At 41.0% G+C, this 22,880-nt stretch overlaps 5 protein-coding genes across 6 annotated transcripts in view; 3 read left to right on the forward strand and 2 right to left on the reverse strand.

Annotated features, from left to right (window-relative positions):
* LOC136239464 (WD repeat-containing protein 7-like) lies at positions 1-14,139 on the reverse strand. Its single transcript, XM_066030199.1, has 19 exons — positions 13,935-14,139; positions 13,756-13,868; positions 12,182-12,260; positions 11,239-11,328; positions 10,868-11,023; positions 10,296-10,421; positions 8,631-8,750; positions 7,304-7,338; positions 7,140-7,251; positions 6,663-6,742; positions 5,973-6,319; positions 5,519-5,739; positions 3,869-4,064; positions 2,816-3,696; positions 2,553-2,696; positions 1,581-2,500; positions 1,432-1,531; positions 1,274-1,378; positions 1-262 (listed from the first exon to the last, which is right to left on the reverse strand). Exons 1-19 carry the CDS (start codon positions 14,100-14,102, stop codon positions 65-67), a joined length of 4,191 nt encoding a protein of 1,396 aa, XP_065886271.1. The 5' UTR covers positions 14,103-14,139; the 3' UTR covers positions 1-64.
* Positions 10,395-22,880, reverse strand: part of LOC136239473 (methanethiol oxidase-like) — a 17,666-nt gene continuing 5,180 nt past the window's right edge. Inside the window, exon 11 of the mRNA XM_066030212.1 lies at positions 10,395-10,406. The gene's annotated coding sequence lies outside the window, so the exon portion shown is untranslated. The remainder of the gene's footprint in view (positions 10,407-22,880) is intronic.
* LOC136239474 (alpha-enolase-like) lies at positions 14,175-15,691 on the forward strand. Its single transcript, XM_066030213.1, has one exon. The coding sequence runs from the start codon at positions 14,279-14,281 to the stop codon at positions 15,584-15,586; it is 1,308 nt and encodes a 435-aa protein (XP_065886285.1). The 5' UTR covers positions 14,175-14,278; the 3' UTR covers positions 15,587-15,691.
* Positions 15,697-22,239, forward strand: LOC136239476 (proline-serine-threonine phosphatase-interacting protein 1-like). The gene is made up of 13 exons (XM_066030216.1): positions 15,697-15,810; positions 16,032-16,132; positions 16,794-16,868; positions 16,930-16,964; positions 17,117-17,226; positions 17,280-17,342; positions 17,663-17,767; positions 19,324-19,449; positions 19,505-19,603; positions 19,813-19,909; positions 20,885-21,022; positions 21,825-21,998; positions 22,052-22,239. Exons 1-13 carry the CDS (start codon positions 15,784-15,786, stop codon positions 22,093-22,095), a joined length of 1,194 nt encoding a protein of 397 aa, XP_065886288.1. The 5' UTR covers positions 15,697-15,783; the 3' UTR covers positions 22,096-22,239.
* Positions 22,604-22,880, forward strand: part of LOC136239479 (mitochondrial inner membrane protease ATP23 homolog) — a 2,730-nt gene continuing 2,453 nt past the window's right edge. For both annotated transcript variants that reach the window (XM_066030225.1, XM_066030224.1), the window contains exon 1: positions 22,604-22,755. In XM_066030225.1, the coding sequence (XP_065886297.1) occupies positions 22,638-22,755 (118 nt within the window). In that variant the 5' untranslated portion in view covers positions 22,604-22,637. The remainder of the gene's footprint in view (positions 22,756-22,880) is intronic.

A 22,880-nucleotide genomic window follows, 5' to 3' on the forward strand; every position in this document is an offset into this window, starting at 1 on the left:
TCTCTCACAATTATTGAAATAAACAAAATGATCATAAAATAATTATATAAAATCACATTCACTCCTATAGTGAGTATCTACACTCCACAGCTCCTGGTAGCCTCAACATCACTGCTTTGTTGGATGTCCACTCCAGTGAGGTGCTGTGGTATAGTGCTGTGGTCATGTTATGTGGTTGGTTGCTTGAGCTGCTAATGGCTGGCCATGATTGGACACATTTTGGGGAGGAGCTCATGATGCTTCCAAACAATCCAGACACCAACTACAGTAACAAAAGTACTATACTATGAATATGTTCTATATGGGAAGTTGCAGTTTTGTACACAAGTGTGAAATTTATGCTAGGTTGCGCATTAACATACCAATTTCACACCCCAATACCCACTATCCTAATTACTTTCAACTCAGTCCAACCTGGGTTATCAAGCTTGAGTATACTTTGTTCACACTACTGCTCAACATGCAAGTGGGGATTGTGTGGATCAAATAATAATGAACTAGAACAAGTACACAATGTATAACAAACTGCTCTTTGTTAAAAACTGCTGAAATTGTAGCAAAGACACAAAGATAAAATTACATTAACCTATCCAGTTAGCCTATCCTATTCAGTTGGTGTCCCTTTCAAAACAAAAACAGTGGTGCATTTTCTGACACATATTTTAGAGTGCATAAACTGTGTGGTCAACTCATATTGTTAACCCAAGTTGACTAGCCCAGATTACATTTACATTGTGTCCTAGTCCGAACCAACCTGTGCTGGCCCATATCATCTCGTCTTCTCATGCCATGCTGGGCACAGTTCAGCATGGATCAATTGATTCACACTACAGTATATTTTCAAGTTGTGTTGTATTGTACTCAGGTGAGAAGGTACAGTGGAACCTCTCTTAACAAACTCCCTGAATTAAGGATACAATAGAAAAACACTCCCTAATAATGATAAAGATTTTGGTCCCTACAGGTCTGGTTAATACATTAACCTGTGAAAGAGGAAAACCTCCATTAGAGAGGTTCCACTGTAGTGGTAGCTATTTTTAAAGGAAGCTGGGAAAGGGGGTAGCAGTGATATGACGAATGCAGGGTAATACATGGTGGAATTCTTTCCAAGTTCAAAAACTTCACCTTAGAATGTTAGTTATACTGATTAAGCTACACACAGATAGGACAGTAAAATTATTCTTCTTCAAATAAACCCAGTGATTTTCTAAGAATGACAACACGTGCTAAGTTCTCTGTACCCCTCCAATAGTTCACAACACACACTACTCACCATCCATATACTGACAGTAGAATCACCATAGGAATATGTGGCCAGCATCTTACCATCATCTGAGAAGTTTAGTGCAGTGATGGGATATGAGTGAGCATTGAGGATCTGTAACAACATCACAACCTAACCCTATCCTCATTACATGAACACACACTCACATGACATTTGAAATGTTTCAGGTCATAAATAGCCACCCTGCCAGTTTGAGCACCAACTGCCAAGCATCTATTTTTAGCACAGTAACTCACAATAGGTAACCTAATAAAGAGCAAGTCAAACAAGTTTACAGAGAAACCACCTTGCTAACTTTTTGAAAACTGGATAAGCCTCTAGTAGTTGCCTCTCTTTCTTCAGCAGCTCAGCATTAATACAGAACAACAAAATGTCTACCACTTCCACAAGTTGTAGTGTCACCTTCTGCATACACTTGTCAATGGCGGACTCTACTAGCACATAAATGTCTGGCCTAGCAGCAGACAATAATTCATGAGATGAAGTAGTAATCCCTTCCGTTGAAGGAGGTAGTGTGACACCAATCTGTAATGGGAAGCTGGAGTGTGGGTAGTGTGTAGTGTGTGAGTGTGCTAGGTGTGTAGATACTTCTTTAGCTAGTGTGGAGATCATGATTGATGGTTGTGCCATGATCATTGTACTGAGTGCCTTACGAGCAAGTGTAGCAGTCAACTGTTTGCTATCAGTGTCTCCTGATGATTGTGATGTCACATTTGATGATGAATTCAGTAGTGGGTATTGAATGGCAAGGTCTAACAGTCCCACAATCACTAGTGGTACATTAAGATACTTCTCCCATAAATGGAAGCCTCTACCAATCAAATCAATTGCGGATCGACGGAGGTTAGTGTGCAGTGAAGGTTTATTGTCAAGTAAAACGTTCTGAAGTGAGCGAGCAGTAAGACGTGCTGTGGCATCATCCATTGTCTCCAGCTCTGTGGAACTTTGTCTCCGAGAAGGTGCCAGTTTAGAGAACTCTGCTCCAATAAGGCCAAGTATGATGAGGGCTGTGTACTGTTGTTGAGGGGTAGCCACTGCTCCTCGTTTTGTGTTACCTGAATCATCATCAAGTTGAGCCAACACATCACCTCTGGAGCGTCTTGGTGGTCCCAGAGGAGGTAACTTTGATGACCAGTAGGAGACCAATACTTTGCGACCTTCTACACCAACTCTTCTCAGCTCAGCTTGCAGTAAAGCTTGTGCAGCCTCTCTGATCTATAATCAGCACAGAAATAAAGGGAGAGGCTGGAATATGGGAGTGGCTAACCTCTAAGTACTTGTCCAAGTACCTGCCAGCCAATACCGGAAGATGTGGAGGACGGAAGGAGTCTCGGAGTTTCTCTGGCAACATGACACAGTGTAGTGCAGCAACCTGGCTCCATGCAGCTCTGACAATATTGTCCAGTATGACCTGCAGGTAGTACACAGTACAAGTCACACAGTTATGTATACACAGATTTGTATTGAACACTCTTATAAACACTATAGATTTGTGGAACAAATGTGCATTAAGCAAGAATAGTGTGTTACCTGTCCTTGGTCTTCTTCCTCATCACTGTCATCACTACTCATGCTGGTGGAGACAAGGTTCTTCGCTCCCCCCTCCTTGGCCAACATGCGAGCACCAAAGCTCTGGTTCATTAGAGTATTAGTGATACTCACTACAGTCAGTAAGTGTTGTGTAGTCAATGACTGGGAGAGCTGCCAGCGTAGTTGGTGGGCCGTCATGACAGCATTCACCTGAGCAGATTTCTTCTCTAAGGTCACATCCTTCTCTATGATCTTGTGTATCCCCCAGCCAGGGAGTACTAGGGATAGGCAGTGTCCTCGGGAGAACAGACCATAGGAAACAGGACGAGTTGGTTTGACCAGGCCAAGTTGGCAGATACATGCCTTATCCAAGTCACTGTCAAGGTCCCAGGCATGGAGACAGGATAGTAACAGCCTCACAATACTGATCAACTGCACAGTACGCTCTGTAGACAACTGATCATCTTTGTCACTTCTATTGCTGGCAATTCCCCGGCTGAGCTTTTCTCGTGTCCTTTCATTTTCATGAGTAGTGAGACCCCCAGCATGTTGGGCTGTTTGCTGCATGGATGGAACTGGTCTTGCACGCATTGGACCTGCACCGACGTTGTATTGCCGTTTAGCACTAAGGTAAGACCTGAAAGCTTCTGCTTTATGTTGTTCCCTTGATCGTAACTGCTCTTCCAGCTCATGCATGCGGCTCAACTGCCTCATAACACTCTGAGGGTCAAACAAGAGCACTTGTGTAACAGTGTCTCCCCCCACCCTCATGCTGTGGATATTCAGTGGGTTGTCATCTGCCAACCTCTTGGGTGCCATGTCAGATGTGTTTTCAAGCACCGCCTGTGCCCATGATCCCTCAATGCAGCGGTCCAAAGCACCTGAAGAACAATGAAATACATGGCAGCATGAAGAAACACAGTGTGGCCCCTCTATATATGACTTTCTAGACAACTCAACTACCAACTACTGAGGCAGACAAGTTGTTTGTTGTCTAACGCTTATGACGGTCCACAGAGACAGCCCCCAACACAAAATCACATTACTACTCACATGCTTCAACCTGCCACACATACAATCTGCCATCAGCACAGTTAACCAATAGGAAATCTTCAGCTGGTCGCCAATGAATACCAACAATTGGAGAGGCATGGCTAGCAGCTAATAAGAGACACTTCTTCTCAGAAGTAGACAAAATGGCTACAGAGTGATCATCAGCTATGCTACATACACAAGTCTGTAGTCTTGGCTATATAGGGGAAGGAGAGATGGAACAGTATATGCCTTCATATACTCACGCACATGCACACACGCACTGTACACTAGGATGCACGCACACACACACACACACACACACACACACACACACACACACACACACACACACACAAATAATTATACAACTCTACGGATATTCACTTCTTATTGTTTTACAGTATTTGGACATTGCGTACTACTCCGATCCAGCTTGTTTCAGTACTTTTTATTGCAGCACTATACACTGTCCCTACTCTAATTTAAAATTTCTAATTTTTTGTTATACTTGTTTGTGAAGTTTTTTTGCATGCTCATGACCACAAAATAGCCTGCTTTTCACAAAATCAGTCACAATGCTTTAAGACTTAATCACAGCACGATTATGACTCATACAATAACAACTGATCAGTGGGCGTGGCTCTACATAAGCCTACAGACAATAATGAACATGGATTCATGCATACCTACAGATTGATGAATGGGCGTGGCTACCATATGTCTACAGACAGTAATTTACGTAAGTGGGCGTGGCTCACGAAAGAAGCAGGGATATGCTATGACATGCGTCCACATTTAATTTAGCACAGGTCTATAGAAAGTAATTTATGTAAGTGGGTATGGCTCACGAAAGAAGCAGGGCTAGGCTATAACGTGTAGTAATACGTCCACATTTAGTTTAGCAAGTGGGGTCAGACCCGAATAATCTGTAAAGCGGGACCTGGATGACCCGACTCAGTTTAACAGTGTTATTAAATAAACTATATTTATTGACTTACACATTGCTATATAGTTCGCCGCAAGTTGCTCTCACTGATCGATATCAACAGCAAGTCACGTATACGTGTGTTCAAAATAGTTCGGTACACCTGGCGACCACGTGTATTCGAATAGTTTGATGCAATATACACTGGTAGATGGAAGCCATACTGTAGTCTATTAACACTCAGTGGGAGAATCTTGACTGATGGCCATGGTAAAGAAGGATAAAAGGTAAGACAATAGCACAAGCATTGTATGTTTATCAATATAGCAAAGGTTTTTTCTCAAGCGATCTAAAAACGTTTCTGCGAAAGAATTAGGCCTGTAGCTGTAGCCAGTTTTCTGCTACACTTTACTGAAGGCGGCAGGCAGGCAGGCAGGCAGGCAGGCAGGCAGGCAGGCAGGCAGGCAGTAGAAAATTCCATTGACTAAATTTTGTAAAAATTCTGTAGCAACTTGATGGAAACGTTTCGGACACTTGGGTTTGGTTTTACCCAACCAATACTGTCATGTTGTTGTGAGGAAAAATCATGGCAGGTTTTTGGGTTGTATTATATCACAGATCGCCCCCACACCTTCGATATCCCTACTATACAGTACTATCGTACTGTATGATACACGATCACAAACAGGCAACTCGTACAACAGCTTGACACCACACACAGACAGACAGACATAGACACTTACACTCATGTTCTCAGGACACACAACAATATCATTCACTGCTCCACTATGAGCTGAGAAGGTGTGTACCAGTGATCCAGTGTAGATGTCCCACATTCTCACAGTGAAGTCCACCCCACCAGAGATGATGTATTTAGCATCAAACACACTCCGGTGGGTATGAGGGTACAGCAGGTGTGTCACCTTGCCAACATGACCAGTCATGATGCAGTGCTGTGGCCAACCTGAAATATAACCATGACATGACAAAACCACACCACACGATATGCAGTTTTCAGTATATAAGTACTGTATGTGTAGAACACAGCAGAAGCCTGTACTTGGGATAGCTAAGTGACCTTATATTAGTGTGGTGTCCTGTGTAATGTGACCATCCTAATTATCAAGGTGTCCATTAGTATTTCATGGTGTCCTTTCTGAAGTGTTCCACTAGTAATTCTACACAATAGACACTAACCTCTATTAAACTTGCGAGGTTTCAGTAGTAGTAGAGTTGCTGCCTGTGTGGCTGAGAATGATGCTATAGTGCCGTCCGACCTTCCACACACTAGACGACCAAATAAGGGCAAATACAGGCCACATGTGATGTCAGGATATGGGGGCTGTCCCAGGGGATCAGTAAGTGCACATGGCATTGCTGGATGGGACCATGAAGCTGCCATCGACTGGCTCACATGAGCCTGAAGAGGAGATGGCAATGTGGGGGAGGGGCTTGAAGGTGGTGGACTGTTTGCACATATCTCAGGGGTAGAGCTCCTTTGCTGTCTCTGCTCCAGTGTTTCCTGCAACTTCCAGATGTGCAGCCTGGTGGATGATGCATATAGTTAGTACACTGAGAATGGACTAAAGTGGTGAGGCCCTTTTAAGCATCTAAACCAGCATGTGTCAGGTTTCCTGAAATTGTGATCTGTGTCTGTCTGTGTGAGTATTTATCCACCAATACATGTGAGCTAAAGTTTTAAGCTAAAAGATAATTTCATTCAATCAATGAATTCCATTTACAGGCCTATACAGTGTAGTAACAATACATCCGGCATGTGAGTCTATACTGAATGTTGCTTTAATCAGGTCATTGTACATGTGTAATAAGAACACTTGTCTACAAATGTACAAACACGAGTATACACATAATCTAAGTAATGCCCACCTTCCTAAAGAGTCTCCCTGCAGTAGTAGTGAACCATATTTAATATCATTAAAGACACAGAAACCGGAAAAATCGTCCACCTGTATTGAACAAGAATAAATAAAAATTATGATCATAGAAATAAAATGTAACGTGAAACAAGCAAGGAGGTCATGTACTGTACATATATATACAGATATACTAGTGGCCATTTAGACTAAAGTAGGGATTAATATAGTCCACTGATACAGCTGCATAGGCAAGCATATCAGGGGATCATTTCCTGTCCAAAAATATTGCCCAGAAACCATCCTCACTTTTCCTTTATAATAACTTGGCAACATTGGTTAGGCATAACCAAACATGAAGATGATACAACTTCAAACACTTCCACAAGTTTCTATAATTTCTGCTGACAAACTGATTCCTTCAGCCAAGCATAACTCTTGATAAGCGTTTTATACTAGATGTTTAATTACATTGTATGCTCCAACATACTGTGTTAGGAGGGTGTGGCTGGTCTTGTTGTAAGGTGCACATGATCACTGCTCCAGATGTTGTACCATCAGTCTCCTCATCAGTCCTGTTGCCTTGGTAACCCGGGATACACCTGCAGTGATGTGGCCTGGGACATACCAACTGACAGACAGACAAACACATACCTTGGTGACAACTTGTATATCACCACAAGTCCTTCCTAGAAAAAAATGACACTATTATATGGTGTACTTGTATTGTGTGGAATGTGGACACTTGAGGACAACCAATAAATAATGTAGAAACTGATGGAAATCAACAGGACACCTTGATAATCATGATACTGTTGAAGAGATGTTTCTTGGATTTGTATTCAGGTTAACCACAGCATATTTGCTCATCAGATTTACATGTGATGGGTGATGGTGGGCAGGCTTTGAGTGCCAAACTATGGCTGGAAAAGTTGTTCATTATGATTATAGTCAAACTTGTTTGCTGTAGTAAGTGACTTCACTACAACAAGCACTTATTACATAGCCTAACATGTATTTGCACACTTTGCAGTCACATTTAGAGGATGGTACAAGATGTTTTGATGTGTGTACTAGTGTTTTGGGAGGGAGTGTATAAACAGTGGAATGGACTACTGGAATGGTGGAATACTGGAACGGTGGAATAGATTTTTTCAAAGTTCAATATTAGTTTTTACATCCAAATAAGTACAACTCCTCCCCTTAAGTAAGCAAATAAATAGGATTCCCCTTGAAGTCAGCTCTTTTAGCATAATTCATCTCACCATAGACAAAGTTTACCAATGTAATGTACTGTAAAGTCAGTTATGAGCATAATAGCAGTTTATTGGGAATACCAAGAAGACTCCTGACTTAATCCCAAATGATAAAGAGTTAGCTAGCTAGCTGATTACACGTATGCATTGTAAAAGTACATTCACTGTAAAATGAAGTATTCATTTATTTATTATCAACTTTGAACACAGAAGGCAGAACTTGTACGAGGTGTTTACCACTAACCTAGGAGCCTAAGTGAAAATCTTTGGGTAAAGTGAAACGGGCCGGGACTATCTTGCAAGCTGTGGCAGTGCCACATTGCACACTGAACTGAACCTTCATAGTTCAGACAAGTAATAAAGTATTGAGCTATAAGTCATACAAGTGTTGTGGTGAGGAAAAGTATGCTAAATGAGCTGACTTCAATGGGGAATCCTATTATTTGCTTACTTAAGGGGAGGAGTTGGATGTAAAAAATGATGTTAAACTTTAAACAATTCCATTCCACCACTCCAATATTCTACCATTCCAGTAGTCCATTCCACTGTTTATACACTACCGTTTTGGGAAGCTACACTGTAAGTAAATCCATATTTTAGGGATATACTACAATATAGCCCGTTAGCTAGCCCACTCTATGTCGCCTTTGGTTGGACCCAAAGTGTCCAAGCTCCACTGTGTATGTCATGTAAGAATCACACAGGTTCTAATAAGAGCCCATCACCTTGCTCCACACAGCAATGGTATCCATGGTGATGAAGTCACCTCCCTGCCAGTAATGGATGTCTCTCTCACAAGGATGGATAGCAAGTAACTTCATCTGACCTCCAGTACCATCATACAACTGTACAACAACATGTCAGTGAAGCATAACATCTACACTGCATCATTTAGTATGGTAGTATTGTTATGTTTTCCTGCCACAAAACATTGACCAGAAACCAGCTTCATATTACCTTCATGGCACTTACAATTGACAGTTTTTGTTGGGAAATTAATATTGTTTATGTGGATATAATAACATGAAAATAACAAGGAGAAAACATCCTGACCACCTGGTAGACTCCTGTAAGCGTTCGAACGTAAATCGGATGGCTGAAGGTTCGACGCTACCCAGGTCCAGTCAAGGATTTTTTCTCCTTTCTCCAACTTTTCAAACACACCTTATGTAGCTAAAGTCTTTGAGCAGGCTGTAGGACCAGGTGCCCTACAGACCTTCAGCACTTGTGCTGTAAAGCGTTAATAAATAAATAAAAATGTAATGGAACTTTCTACATCATTGTATGAAGTTTCCATTGCCTATGTATGCTGTCACATTGCTGTCTGTTTGTCTGTTTGTCCATATCCATTTCCCAGAGGAGGTTGGAAGCGTGCACATGAGCCCAATGGTTTTGTACTGAAAAGTGTACTGGGCCTCCTTGGGTGCTGAAATACCTCCCAATTGATGAAATACAACAAGTACATGGCATTGGCACAATAAGCCCCACTGAATAGTTAGCTTTTTTAAAGCTTGGGCTACGTATAAATCACGCAAGATCTTGCTCCAGGCCACGGATGCAGCAAATGTCTGTTGATGAGCTAGAAAGATAGAGAGAGGAGTCCCACTTGAGAAAACAGTATGAATAAACACCCAAGAAGTCATCCTATGCAGCGTACTTCACTAAGACTGTAGTGGCGTGTGCCCTAGTCAGGGATCACACAAGACTAAAAAGATGAAAGTTTCCAGACAAATGATAACAACAATAGGCCACCACGAAGAAGGTTAGAAAATGAGCATCACGGCCACCATTCAATGTTGCTGCCCTCCCTTAAGGAATGCTATAGCTATCCCATCTTACAATCTCAAAAATGCGATCAAAATGAACAAAATTTTCGTAGCACTTATGCTTCCAACCTCCTCTGTCCATTTCCCTAACACCACAGAAAGCCCTACAGAATATGTGATTGCATGTCTAATTAATGTAACTTTATCCATTGTTCACATCATGTGACTAGGTCATGTGACTAATTTGAAGTGTTGACACAAAACCACATGATTATTCATAACTATGTTTACCTGTCATACAGCTCTGTCTCTGTGGATGGTGCATTGGGACACGAGACTATATTGTTTTTGTGATGTTTGGGTGAGGAAGCTGTCATTTAGTTTGGAAGGGGGGAGCTATAGTGAGGTGTTGGGCTGGATCAGGGTACGACTGTCATTTCCTGTCATCTGAGCTACATCACTTGTGTTCAAGAGGATTGCACAACATACGTATATACACAGACACATAGATCGATCTGCAGACAAATACAAATGGATGCACAGATGTACGCACATATAGACAGACATTTGCACATACATACAGTACAGATGGACACAGACATATGCACATACAGACATACACACCTGCCAAGCTTGTTCACTGACTACTAACACAGATGAGTAACGACCATTAGATAATGACGACATCATCACCGTGGATACCAGGTTGAGTGTAACTGACTTGTCCTCATATAACACCTCAGGTTGTTCCTATAGCAACCAGTGATACACATATTACTATAATATGAATCCAAAATGTTTTTGAATTCTTAAATGTTATAAAAGTATATGTGACAGTGGGGCAATAGTTAGACCTGAGCAGGACTTAGTATTGTGAATTTACTCGATGAACATGAATAGACACAAGTACATTTCACAATCCCAAAAAGGAACATGGTAGCACTTGTCTCACCCACATTGTAATCAATGACAGAGCAGGCAAGGTGGGGCGATATGAAAACTGCAGAAGAGAGGATCATGGTAAAATAGCTAAGAACTTAGAAGAGAGCACATTAAATTCAGGGCAAGAAGGAGGGATACATACAATGTAACAAAGAGTTTTGCCTTTCCCATCAAAATACTACAGTTTGACTAGGCACTGAGAATATGAATAAAAAGTTGTTAACAAAGAAGAGAACAATATGCTATTCACTGACCTGATGTGCAGGTAGTTTGTTCAGTGGTAGTGTCCACACTTTAGCATCACCCTCCATGGTAACGGCCACCACAGCATCCCTCTGCTCCACATTGGGCAGGAAACAAAGTTGTTGTAACCAGTTAGGGGCGTGTCCTGACCGTAACATGTACAACACCTACAGTGACACACAAACATGAGTGTAGGGACCTAGGATAGATGTCAGAATATACCACCAGATGTTTTCTTCTGAATGGGACATAACATTCATGGCCACATTTTAGGAATACACATTGCCACAGCATGGATTTTTTAACAAAATACTTTAGAACCTTGCAACGCCATTATTTTCACAATATGGGGTCTGAGGGTGTTCCCCCCCTAGAGTGTTACCTGTAGTGAACTAGAGTCCAGTAGGTACACATCAGGGTACTGTCCCCAACACACTAGTAAGGTATCTGATTGGCGGGATCTCTCCATCGCCTACAGCAATGATATGTAATATCAGAAGTAAAGTGATGTGGTACATATCAAATCAAATGTAACACATCTACTAACTGTTATCAACCTTCACATGTCATTTATAATAATACAAATGAATTGATACAAATAAATTATTATATAAACTCCACATTTAGTCTGGCATAGCCAACCCACACACAGAGCGGGAGGGTCTGTTGACAGCCACATTACACACCTGTGCCAGTATTATGGTGCATCCAATCAAATTACTCCTAGACTCAAAATAATTCATGCCTGCCAAACTACCAAAACATATTGACAGGTAACGATACACAGTAGCCTGGTAGTCACACGTTGCAAGACTGCTTTTCTTTTGTGTAGGGGCGGGGAAAAAAGGGTCTATTCTGTGTAACGTTCCAGGATGTATGTTGATTGCTGCTGATTGGCAAAGCCCTAAAACTTCTTAGATCCGTAGCCTGATCGCTGCAAGAACAGCACAGGTCTAAAAAGGTTAGGGCTATGCCTATCAGCAGCAATCAACATTCACACTGACTGCAGTGGAATGTTACACAGAATTCTTAACACATATGTACCAGATTTTTTCCCCATGCCCACACAGAAGAAAAAAGTGGTCTGGCTACGCGAGGCTACCTCCCTGGTGAGTTTGTTATATCTACATCCAGCATAAATGTGGTAGGAAGTCACCATCATACTGCAACCAGAAATTGTTCAGCTGTTTTCGTGCTCACATTGTACACACGTGTTTAATGTGGCTGTCACCACACCCTCCTGATGTGCATGTGGGTTGGCTACATACAGCCTTGACAACACATATATTTCACTACATCATCTGATATACTGGTACTAACATTACCTTCAAGTGAGTATGGTTTCCCTGCAGAATGATGTACTTGACACAAGTACCATCTTTACAATCCCACAAGTGTATCTGGCTGTAATATCACAAGAGGATAGATCATGTGATGCACCTATCAATGTCACACCCCACCTATGTACCCAGGATCAGGGATTTGCAAAACCAGTTACAAAAATTTCCCACCCCTGGTGATGTTGTTACACATTTGCCTCAGGAACTGCTGACAATAGGGCTGTGCGATAATGAAAAACCTTTATCTCGATAAGTTTTGATAATAAACCCATTTTATCATGATAAACGATATTATCTTAATAATAAAATATTGTCATAGAGTACTTATTCAAGCACACAGTTTTTGTGTAATAATAATCGTTTAAGGATAATATCTCTTGCTCTTTTCGCATTACCACAGCTGTCTACAGAGATTTACTACTATCTTGATACATCGATAATAGAAAATTCATTATCTTTATCACAATAATGACACAGGTATCACTATAATCACGCTATCGTTATTATCATACAGCCCCAGCTGACAATTTACGTTTGTTGCAAACACTCCTTACCCTGGAGACAACTTAGGCAACAATCCTCCCAAAATACTGTCTAGGGGGATTTTGTTTTTGGCTCATTTTCTGTTTCGCCTTATCAGCAATGTCAAAGTCTCTAATTCCTGTTTACTAGGTTGGGCAGTTCAAAGACTGCAGCACAAGTTGCTGTCAGACCTTCAGTGTTGAACATTGTAAAGCCAGTACATATGAAGAAGTTCACTACATGGCACGGACATAATTTGGCTTAATCACGGAACACTGTAATTTTCGCAAACTAACCTGCAGAACTAATTCACAGTGCTTTTGTTTCATTGTAACACTAATGTAGTGAAGGTTAATGGCTGTCAAGACATCGAAATAGCTCAGAGCGTTCCCTTCCAAATATCCTCCATTTAATTCACCATAGAAAACGTAAGTGAATTTCAACCTTAAAATGACACGCTTAAATTTCCTCTGACTTCCTTCTGCTATAGCTCATCTTAATTGCTATTCACTGCTCTTTCCAAATCTGGTTCGGAATTTGAGGTATCTATTATGTGTCATGGGTTATTACGCCTTTTATTGCAAGCCCCCAAAACACCCAATACAAAATGTATAGGGAAATTTGCTACACCCGGTCAGTTTAGGCCATTTTGACGTACCTAAATTTCTGTGAATTGGACTTCTTTTGGCATCATTGTACTCGCAGAGAGTTGCTCTACGTTTATCAAATTCGGAAAGTTACTAAACAGACTCGAGGTAAGCGGTACACAATAATTAATTTAAAATTTTAATGGTTTTTCAATCGAAATGTATTGGACATGCCTGTTCCAGCTGGCATTTTTGCCATCGACAAAAGTATAGCAAATGCTGCAAACTTCTTCATATGGTTATAATAATAAGGTAGTCTGATGTGGTAGTCTCATGTCCAGACCGCCTTTTCTTTTTCGCAATTTGGGTGGGGGGAAGGGGACAACAGTCTGGGTGCAAAGGGGGAGCATCGCATCGATAATTGTATTACACTACACAACAGTAGCTTACCCCTTAGCTGACAGGCTGGCTACACGATCTCTATCACCAGTCCAGTTCTTCACAAAACACAGTGACAATATCTCACTGCTACCTGACCCGAGTAACAAGTGCTGGGGGTGAAGCTATGGCCACAGATACATTGCACAATTAACAAATATTTACAGCATACATGTGTGTAAGTCTCTTACCTCGAGTTCATCCTTTTCCTTCTGAAACGTCCATAGGCAGATTTCACCAGATTCACTACCTGTAGCGATCCTCCCAGTAGCACCAGCCTTACATGTCCTCGTGATCTTGTGTGATGGCGCCTTCCCACCCCAGAACACTACCGGCACGATCATCTGTATCGAAGACATCGTGCCGTGTGAAAATACTAGAATACAACACGTGATGCTGTCGCGCAAAGTTTTAGTTGGTTGACAGTCGTAAAAATTTTGACCCCTGCACTGCTTATCGCCCCCGCAGTTAAGTGGTCTGCTAAGCGTCTCTGCCATTCCTTGTCAGGTTAAGCTTGTTCCTGCTTTTTCTCAACATGTCTGGTGTATCAAAAGTGTTTGCACGGGAAATTCTAGACAGCCGAGGTAATCCTACGGTAGAAGTGGAGATCACGACTTCCCAAGGGACCTTTAGAGCAGCTGTCCCGTCTGGTGCTTCTACTGGAATATACGAGGCACTTGAACTAAGAGACAAGGACCCAAACCGGTTCATGGGCAAAGGCGTCCTCAAAGCTGTCAACAACGTGAACTCCATCATTGGTCCTGAGCTGATCAGCAAGAACATCGATGTGACCCGCCAGGAAGAGGTGGACCAGCTAATGATTTCATTGGATGGGACTGAGAACAAGTCCAAACTTGGAGCTAATGCCATCCTAGGAGTTTCCTTGGCCGTGTGTAAGGCAGGAGCGGCACACAAGGGGGTACCACTGTACCGTCACATTGCAACACTAGCAGGTCACTCTGATGTCATCATGCCTGTACCAGCCTTCAACGTGATTAATGGGGGAAGCCATGCTGGTAACCGTCTGGCCATGCAGGAGTTCATGATACTGCCAGTTGGAGCTAGCAGCTTCCGTGAGGCTATGCAGATCGGCAGTGAAGTTTACCACAACCTGAAGAAGGTCATCAAGGAGAAGTATGGACAGGATGCTACCAATGTCGGTGATGAAGGAGGCTTCGCTCCCAACATTCAAGATAACCGTGAAGGCCTTGAGTTGCTTAAGGTTGCCATTGCTAAGGCTGGCTACACAGACAAGGTGAAGATTGGCATGGATTCTGCAGCGTCAGAGTTCTACAAGGATGGAAAATATGACCTGGATTTCAAGAATCCTAATTCTGATCCATCAAAGTGGGTTACTGGAGCTCAGCTCGCAGACCTTTACATGTCATTTGCTACTGAATATCCCATAGTCTCCATCGAGGATGGACATGACCAAGATGATTGGGACTCTTGGGCTCATTTTACTGCCAAAACCGATCTGCAAATTGTGGGTGATGACCTTTTGGTTACCAACCCAAAGAGAATTAGGAGTGCCATTGAGTCTAAAGCCTGCAATGCTCTTCTGCTGAAAGTGAACCAAATTGGCAGTGTCACAGAATCTATTCAAGCATGTAAATTAGCTCAATCCAACAACTGGGGGGTCATGGTTAGTCACCGCAGTGGAGAGACAGAGGACACCTTTATTGCTGACCTTGTAGTGGGGCTGTGCACTGGCCAGATCAAGACTGGAGCTCCGTGTCGCTCTGAGAGGCTTGCCAAGTACAATCAACTGCTGAGAATTGAAGAGGAGCTTGGTGACCAGGCTCAGTATGCTGGAATAAAGTTCAGAAATCCCTTGAATTAATAACTTGACTTGTAAACACTTAGTAAACTATTAGCTTTCATGTACAACACGGAATATTCGTCCCTCCGTGTATACACTCCGAATATTATGTGTTAATTAGTAGAATTCGCCGCAAATTTCCGCTAAATAACGCACAAACCTGATTTTCCGTTACACTAGTTCGTATACTACGTGAGGCTAATCGTCGTACAGTGAAAATGAAGAGTTTCGCTCAAAACTTTTGGGTGAGTGAGTGCAGCATTAGTCCTATGCGTACGTGAGTGTCATTGTGCTGACTATGAAGAATTAATAGGAGCAAGCTTTAAAAAGTGACCCCCGGCTTTCCAATCTCCGATGAAAATCGGACATGAACCAGAAACGCTTGTACAGAAAAGAAACATTTAGCGAGGAATAATTGTATTGCATCCGTTTACCAACGTGCAACTTATTGGGACGTTTCCTACAGGGTGCGGAGTTCTGCAGCAATCAAGGTTTCGATGCGTTAGTGAAGAGATTGAAAGATGGAAAGAAAATGTGCACGGATTTTGAAGAGTTTTTAGAGAAAAGGTAAGCACAAGTGGAAGTTGTGTGTGTTTGTAACAGTTATGGCTTGGGGCATGCTATACTTGGTGTGATTAATAATTCAGAAAACCTGGAAATAACCTGGAAATAACCTGTACATTCAAATATGCATATTTACAATAGATAGAGAGGGGTGACAGGCTTCTCATATTGCAGTTCTAGTGTTTGCTTACTAACTTAAGGAAACCAGGATAGGGTTATCAGGAAATGCTTTAGGAGCAAATACTCTTAAAGGACACCTTGAAATTGTGAATACCATGATAATCAGGACACTTGCCATTTGCATTAGTGTAAACACATTTAGACCCTGTAATCAGGACACGTCACTGATATGGACACCTGGACACTTGTCCATGGTCCCATTAATAGTAGCATACACACGTTTGGACCTCTGTTTAGACCCCTGTAATCAGGCCACATCACTAATAACGTTTGGACCTCTGTTTAGACCTCTGTAATCCGGACACCTCACAAATATGGACACCTGGACACTTGTCCATGGTCCCGTTAATAGTGGCGTACACACATCTAGACCTCTGATATCAGGACGCCTTACTAATAAAGACACTTCAACTAAGTCTCAGTGTATCCAGGATAGCTAACAGCTTTTAACACTTGGGTACAGACTCAATTTTTTTCTGTGTAGAGCAAAAGCAGAAGAAAAATATGGGAAGGAACTAGTTCAATTAGCAAAACAAGCAAGTGGACGTGAAGAAATTGGGTAAGTTGTACCAGCGTTTTGTTGTAGCATTAATTATAAATGAATTTTTGCTTGCATACAGATCTGTCCGAAAGGCTTGGGATGATCTTAAGACAGGTACAGTAGAACATGTTGGAATGAGAATGGTATATAAAATGTAACCAAACTTGATTGGTTTAAAGGTGTTTGCTACTAAGTCCTTGACATAGCATAGAGGGGGTTTTGTACATCGCATACAGTGACCTTGTAAGTGTGGTTTTCTTCTTCAGAGACGGAGAACATTGGTAAAGCACATATCGAGTCATCCCGTCGCATCTTAGAAGAGCTAGATAAAAACATGAAAGATTTTCGAGAACAACAGAGAGAAATCAGAAAGAAGGTCAACACCACTTGATGTGTTTTGTGTTGTTAAAGTTGAATGTGTATGGGCAGGCTGAAGATACAGTGAGACGTGCCTCCAGGCATAAGAAGACATGTTATGATAGGACAATGTCGGTCAGTATGACATTATTTGTGTCTTAGCATTTGCATGGGCAGACACTACACACACACACACACACACACACACACACACACACACACACACACACACACACACACACACACACACACACACACTTGCTTACTAATAATATTATAAACTCTTTGCTATACATATTCCATGCACTATTCCATGCCACACATACACCCACCACACTACTTACCCCATACACTGTGTTATGCACATAGCCACATACATATTATATTACACATGTACCACTACATGACACACACACTCTACAGCATACTAATATTTATCATCTCCAACACTATAGACCAAGTCTAGCTATGAGAGCAAGTGTAGAGAAGCTGACAAGACAGAGGAGAGCTTCCATAAGATTCAGAACACACCAGCATCACGACCACCTGACATTCAGAAGGTACATATATCATGTTTGGAAATACAGTGGTACACATCAGATCCCCTGTTGTTCAATAACATTAATACTCTAAACACTCTTACATGTGCACCTCTTTTATTGTGTTCACTGGCATCCGTTTTCCTCTTGTGTAAAGGGGCATAATATATAAACTGTATTCGTTTGACATGTGTGATGTGAGTTCAGTAACATGGGTAACCTGGCCCTCTCTCTTCTACCTATAGAGTTCTTGTTTTACTCTATAGTTAAAAACCTAGTAATGATAGTGAAGGACATCCTGTGACCACAATTTAATGTACATACTGTAGGCCATAGACAAAATGATAGATAAACTTTACAGAATGTAGGATGAGCAATGCTAAATTAGTGATTTAGTTAGAGTACATAGTTATCAGAATAGATTACTGGTTTGTGTGTAAAATCTGTGATTGGGTGATCTTCCCAAAGCATTTGGTATCAAGTTATTGTTAACTACAAAGCTGCCAGCAAATGTGTTGGTAGTAAGAAATGGTGTTGTTTTAAGAAGAGATGATGTGGTTTTTGGATTTTCCAAACATCCATGCAGTTAAGAAAAATTTGTTGCCAATTATGCCAGTATGTAAATGACTAGGCTATTGACAGATTTGTTGAATAGAAAATGTCTGGCCTTTGTTTCATGTTGTATTTTTTTTTAATTCTATGATCCCCAGTTAAATGACAGGTTTTTTAAGTGTGTGGTAATAATACGATTTTAACATCTAAAGAGTTGCACGGCATCCACCACTTTGATGTGCTTCGTATGTACAGTAAATGCTGCCAAGTTAAAACCTCACTTTAATTCTGTATCTCTATTTGTCTTCTCTGAAGCAAAATAGACGTTGAAACTCAATTTATGTGACATGATCATATGGAAATCATAGAAGTCAAATCCCTAGGTGTAAATTATTTTACTCAGTACAATGAGAATTAATGATCCCTCTAACTAGCTCAATGACTTTGGTGTCGCTATAGAAACAAGGAAATGTGTTTAGTTTCTAATGTCTAAATGTAATCATATCACATTGCTAAGTCAACAGCTCTCAGTAATAGTAGCAATTAACACAGTATAGTACAGTAGTGAAACTAAAGTAGATACAAAACAAATTAAGTACTATCTACAAGAAGTTGTGTTCTATTTTGATTTTTACACTAACACCAGCTGAATTTACAGGATTGCAGAGTATAATTCATTTCCAGTAGTAGTGTCTTTCAGCCCATGTGTATATTAAATATTATTCCAATGGTGTTTGCTACAGCACTAAATGCTTTCGATTGGGAAAGCTGGTCTTATCTCCACTTTGAGAAATGCTGATCTTAAATATTCAAAGTGTTGTAGTTTAACCAATTCTTTCACTTCCAAAGCGTCTGCTATACAAGTAGCCAGCAGCCAAGGTTCCCACAATTCTAGTTTTTTTCTTGAAGTTGATTGTATCAGGGCGAGCTCCAATAGGGATGATGGCGGGAAAACCTAGTCACTTATAGGGCTGTATATAGTGCACACTGTGGGATTTACAGAACGTGTACACATCCTGTTACAGGCTCAGAAGAAGATGGAGCACTCAAAGTCCACTTCCCAAACTGCCGACCAAACTTACCAAGACGCCGTGAAGAACTTAGAAGAAGCAAGGGTGCTATGGGAGCGTGAAATGGAACTGCTATGCAATGTAAGTGGTCAGTTGTATGATCTAGCCTTATCATCACATGTCTTGCTGTGTACAGCAATTTCAAGACCTGGAAGAAAACAGGATTGCCTTCCTGCGTCATACCATGTGGACACTGACTAATGTTGGCTCTAACAGTTGTGTGGAGATTGATCAGGTGAGTATGGTTGCATGATCAAGGGGAAGGTACACAGCTGGGTAATCAAGGGAATGGGTTTGTGGCATCATGATCAAGGGAGGTGTGGTGACATGATCAAGGGAGTTGTACCTGTAAATCAAGGCAGATGTAACTTTAAAATAGGGTGTGACACATCATTGGGCAGGATGCACATTTAAAGGTGGTTTATTTTTCTTATTTACCAACAGATGTATGAAAATGTCCGCAAGTCACTGGAGCAGTGTGACGTAGATGCTGATATAGAATTGTTTGTTACTACCAAGTCCACTGGAAGTGAGAGACCAGGTGAGTATATTCCACATGTATTCTCACAAACTACATTCCAAATTCTACACACGAGTACATACCATATGTATGGCTTAGCACTTTCAAAGACCAAAAGTTTAGAGCAGGGAATGTAGATAATGCCAGCTTCCTTACTCAGAAGCAACAATAACATTTTGCAGATATTGAAACATTTGGCATATATAACACTACTGATTTTTTAAGGTACTGTATTTATAATGCTTTTTTATACTTTGTATCTGCAACAGGCAAACCTTATTTTGGAAGAAAAAAATCTACATAACCATTTTATCTTGCAGTAGCTATATTTTAGCTATGTACACTGTGAAAACACAAATTTTCCTGAGACATGCTCTACGTGGTATATAATATGTGACCATCTCAGCAAAAATCTGCATAGCCATTTCTGAATTTTGTGTTCATAAGTATCTACAGTGCCCAAAGAGTGGGTTACCTAGGTTTCAGCCTATGAAAGTAGGTAATATGGAGCTACGTACACGGTAAATCGATTTCTATAGCAACTATACTGAAAAATAAACTAGAGGTACTTGAAAAGTTGAGGCCATAACTTGCATTGTTACTTAGCTCAAAGTGCTCAATGAATTGGCAATAAATCAACTCTGTGTTCACTCACATACACAAGATGAAAGCGTTTCAATTTACAAAATGACAACAGTATACCACGTTGTTGTAAACATATGCTTGTGTTGCCGCACTATCTGTTAGGCTACAACAATGAAGCAAAGACATTTGGACTCTTCATGAACAGGCAAATAAGATGATGCATAACTTTAATTGATTGAAACTTGGAGTGTAAGGGCAATTGAAACTTTTTACAGCTAGTATAATTTAATTTACTCGTTATTTTCCAATGCATTTTATTATAGAAGTGAGTTTGTGCAAACTATGCAGTTTTTTGTTGAGAAGACAACAAACTGTATTTATGTGCTCTGATCTCTTTGTTTGCCACTTCAGCTCAAATCCTATACCAGAATTTCTACCATCCTTCGTTGGAAACAACTGTTGCTTCACCTTCTGCAGTGCCAGCACCTTCAATGAGAAATAGGCCACTACCATCGGAACCCGTGGAATTATTTGACTCCTCAGTTGGAGGTGTGTGCGTGTGTGGTATCTGTGTTCTAACATGTTATGTGATGCAATACACGATATATGTAGCCCTAGCATGTGTGCATGGAGGCAACCAAGAAGTTTAATATTGCACTGTTATAGCATGTTGAAGTGTGTACAGTAGTTTTGTGTGGAGGAGTGGATATTACAAGTAAATGCTAATACACTGGCACTTCAAAATGTTGGTGATTAACAAGTTTTTGTGATGATCAAATTACTGGTTGACTCAATGACAATGTCTGTCTTCCTCTAAACTAAGATGTTGCCAATGTCCCCCACTTCCCCCAATGCACTGCAGATCCCAAACATATCTAAAGTGTACTTCATGACCTCATTAATAAGATCACCTCATTATAGGGACCATGTCAAGTAGGTCCCAAACATAGCTAAGGTATACTTCATGACCTCATTAATAAGACCACCTCATTATAGTGACCATGTCAAGTAGGTCCCAAACATAGCTAAGGTGTACTTTATTACCTCATTAATAAGACCACCTCATTATAGTGACCATGTCAAGTAGGTCCCAAACATATCTAAAGTGTACTTCATGACCTCATTAATAAGACCACCTCATTATAGTGACCATGTGTAGGTCCCAAACATAGCTAAGGTGTACTTTATTACCTCATTAATAAGACCACCTCGTTATAGTGACCATGTCAAGTAGGTCCCAAACATAGCTAAGGTGTACTTCATGACCTCACCACTTACTTCATTATTTAACAAGCAGAGCCCATATTGTGATCCAGTGGGTAACAAGGATCAAGTGCTGTTGCTCCATTAGGTGGAGGATTGGATCAAGAGAACGTGTACAATGTCCCTATACAGCGAGTGGTCGCCCTATATGACTACGCCGCACAGGGACCAGAGGAGCTTACACTACACGACGGTGACATCATCACATTGTTAGCTAAAGAAGATGATGAGTGGTGGCAAGGAAAAATGAATGACAAAACTGGTGAGCAGTAACTAGGATATTTTGGTGTTGATTTTTGTGTGCGTTGGTTTCAGGTATGTTTCCAGCCTCTTATGTAGAAGAATTGCAAGCGCCGTAAATGTGACAATTATTTCCCAAAACACTCACAAAACATTTAATAAATTATTAGCACTGATAATTTTTTTCTCTTTTTTTTACTTTACTGACAAACTGTACAGATTATACTGTTGTAGTACAGGTATAACAATGTCTACTATCATGGTGTTATGGTTGATGGTGGGTACTGAGGATCCTCAATAGTGGTACTGTGTTTCAAAATACTTGCAGTTGCCATAATGAAAATTGTGAGTTAATTTGCCATGTGGTCACAAACTACACCCCATTGCATAGTATGTCTTCTCAGTACCAGGATGGAATATTTGCATTCTGTAACTTGTATTAAATAGCCAACTAAACATTTCATAAGTACTAAGACTAGTGTAAAAGTTGTGAGTCATGAAAGTTTGAAAAAAAAGGTAAATTTTGTGCACCTACATGCCCTATTTTTAGCATGCGCTAATAACCAATGGTACAATAAACCTGAAATATAAAATTTATTCACGTGAGCAGTTATTAAAACCCACAATCAGTTGTATACATCGTCACGTGTCTTGCAATCTCATGGCTAACTTATCTGACAAGGAGAAGGAGGCGTACCCAGCACGGGAAGGAGTAGCGGAGTCCAACCCCAGACAACATAGTAAATGCATGAAGAAGTTAGAACATGCTATGAAAAGAAGTAAGTGCGCTAACGACACGTAGCACAGGATACATTCTGTACGGATAACTCCGGACACTTAACGTCTCCACGCAGCTAGCAATCTTCCCTTTTGTAAAGCGTAGTACAGTGAGACATACTAAATG

Source organism: Dysidea avara, chromosome 11 (assembly GCF_963678975.1).
Source record: "Dysidea avara chromosome 11, odDysAvar1.4, whole genome shotgun sequence".
Lineage (NCBI taxonomy): Eukaryota > Metazoa > Porifera > Demospongiae > Dictyoceratida > Dysideidae > Dysidea > Dysidea avara.

Coding starts and splice junctions, on each gene's coding strand:
- LOC136239476 (XM_066030216.1), top strand. CDS start 15,784: ATGAAGAGTTTCGCTCAAAACTTTTGG. Junction 16,965..17,116: donor TTGGGATGATCTTAAGACAG/GTACAGTAGAAC, acceptor TTTCTTCTTCAG/AGACGGAGAACATTGGTAAA. Junction 19,450..19,504: donor AAATGGAACTGCTATGCAAT/GTAAGTGGTCAG, acceptor TGCTGTGTACAG/CAATTTCAAGACCTGGAAGA.
- LOC136239464 (XM_066030199.1), bottom strand. CDS start 14,102: ATGTCTTCGATACAGATGATCGTGCCGGTAGTGTTCTGGGGTGGGAAG. Junction 3,697..3,868: donor TGTGTGGCAGGTTGAAGCAT/GTGAGTAGTAAT, acceptor ATTGTTCTTCAG/GTGCTTTGGACCGCTGCATT. Junction 1,379..1,431: donor TGAAACATTTCAAATGTCAT/GTGAGTGTGTGT, acceptor ATGTTGTTACAG/ATCCTCAATGCTCACTCATA.
- LOC136239474 (XM_066030213.1), top strand. CDS start 14,279: ATGTCTGGTGTATCAAAAGTGTTTGCACGGGAAATTCTAGACAGCCGA.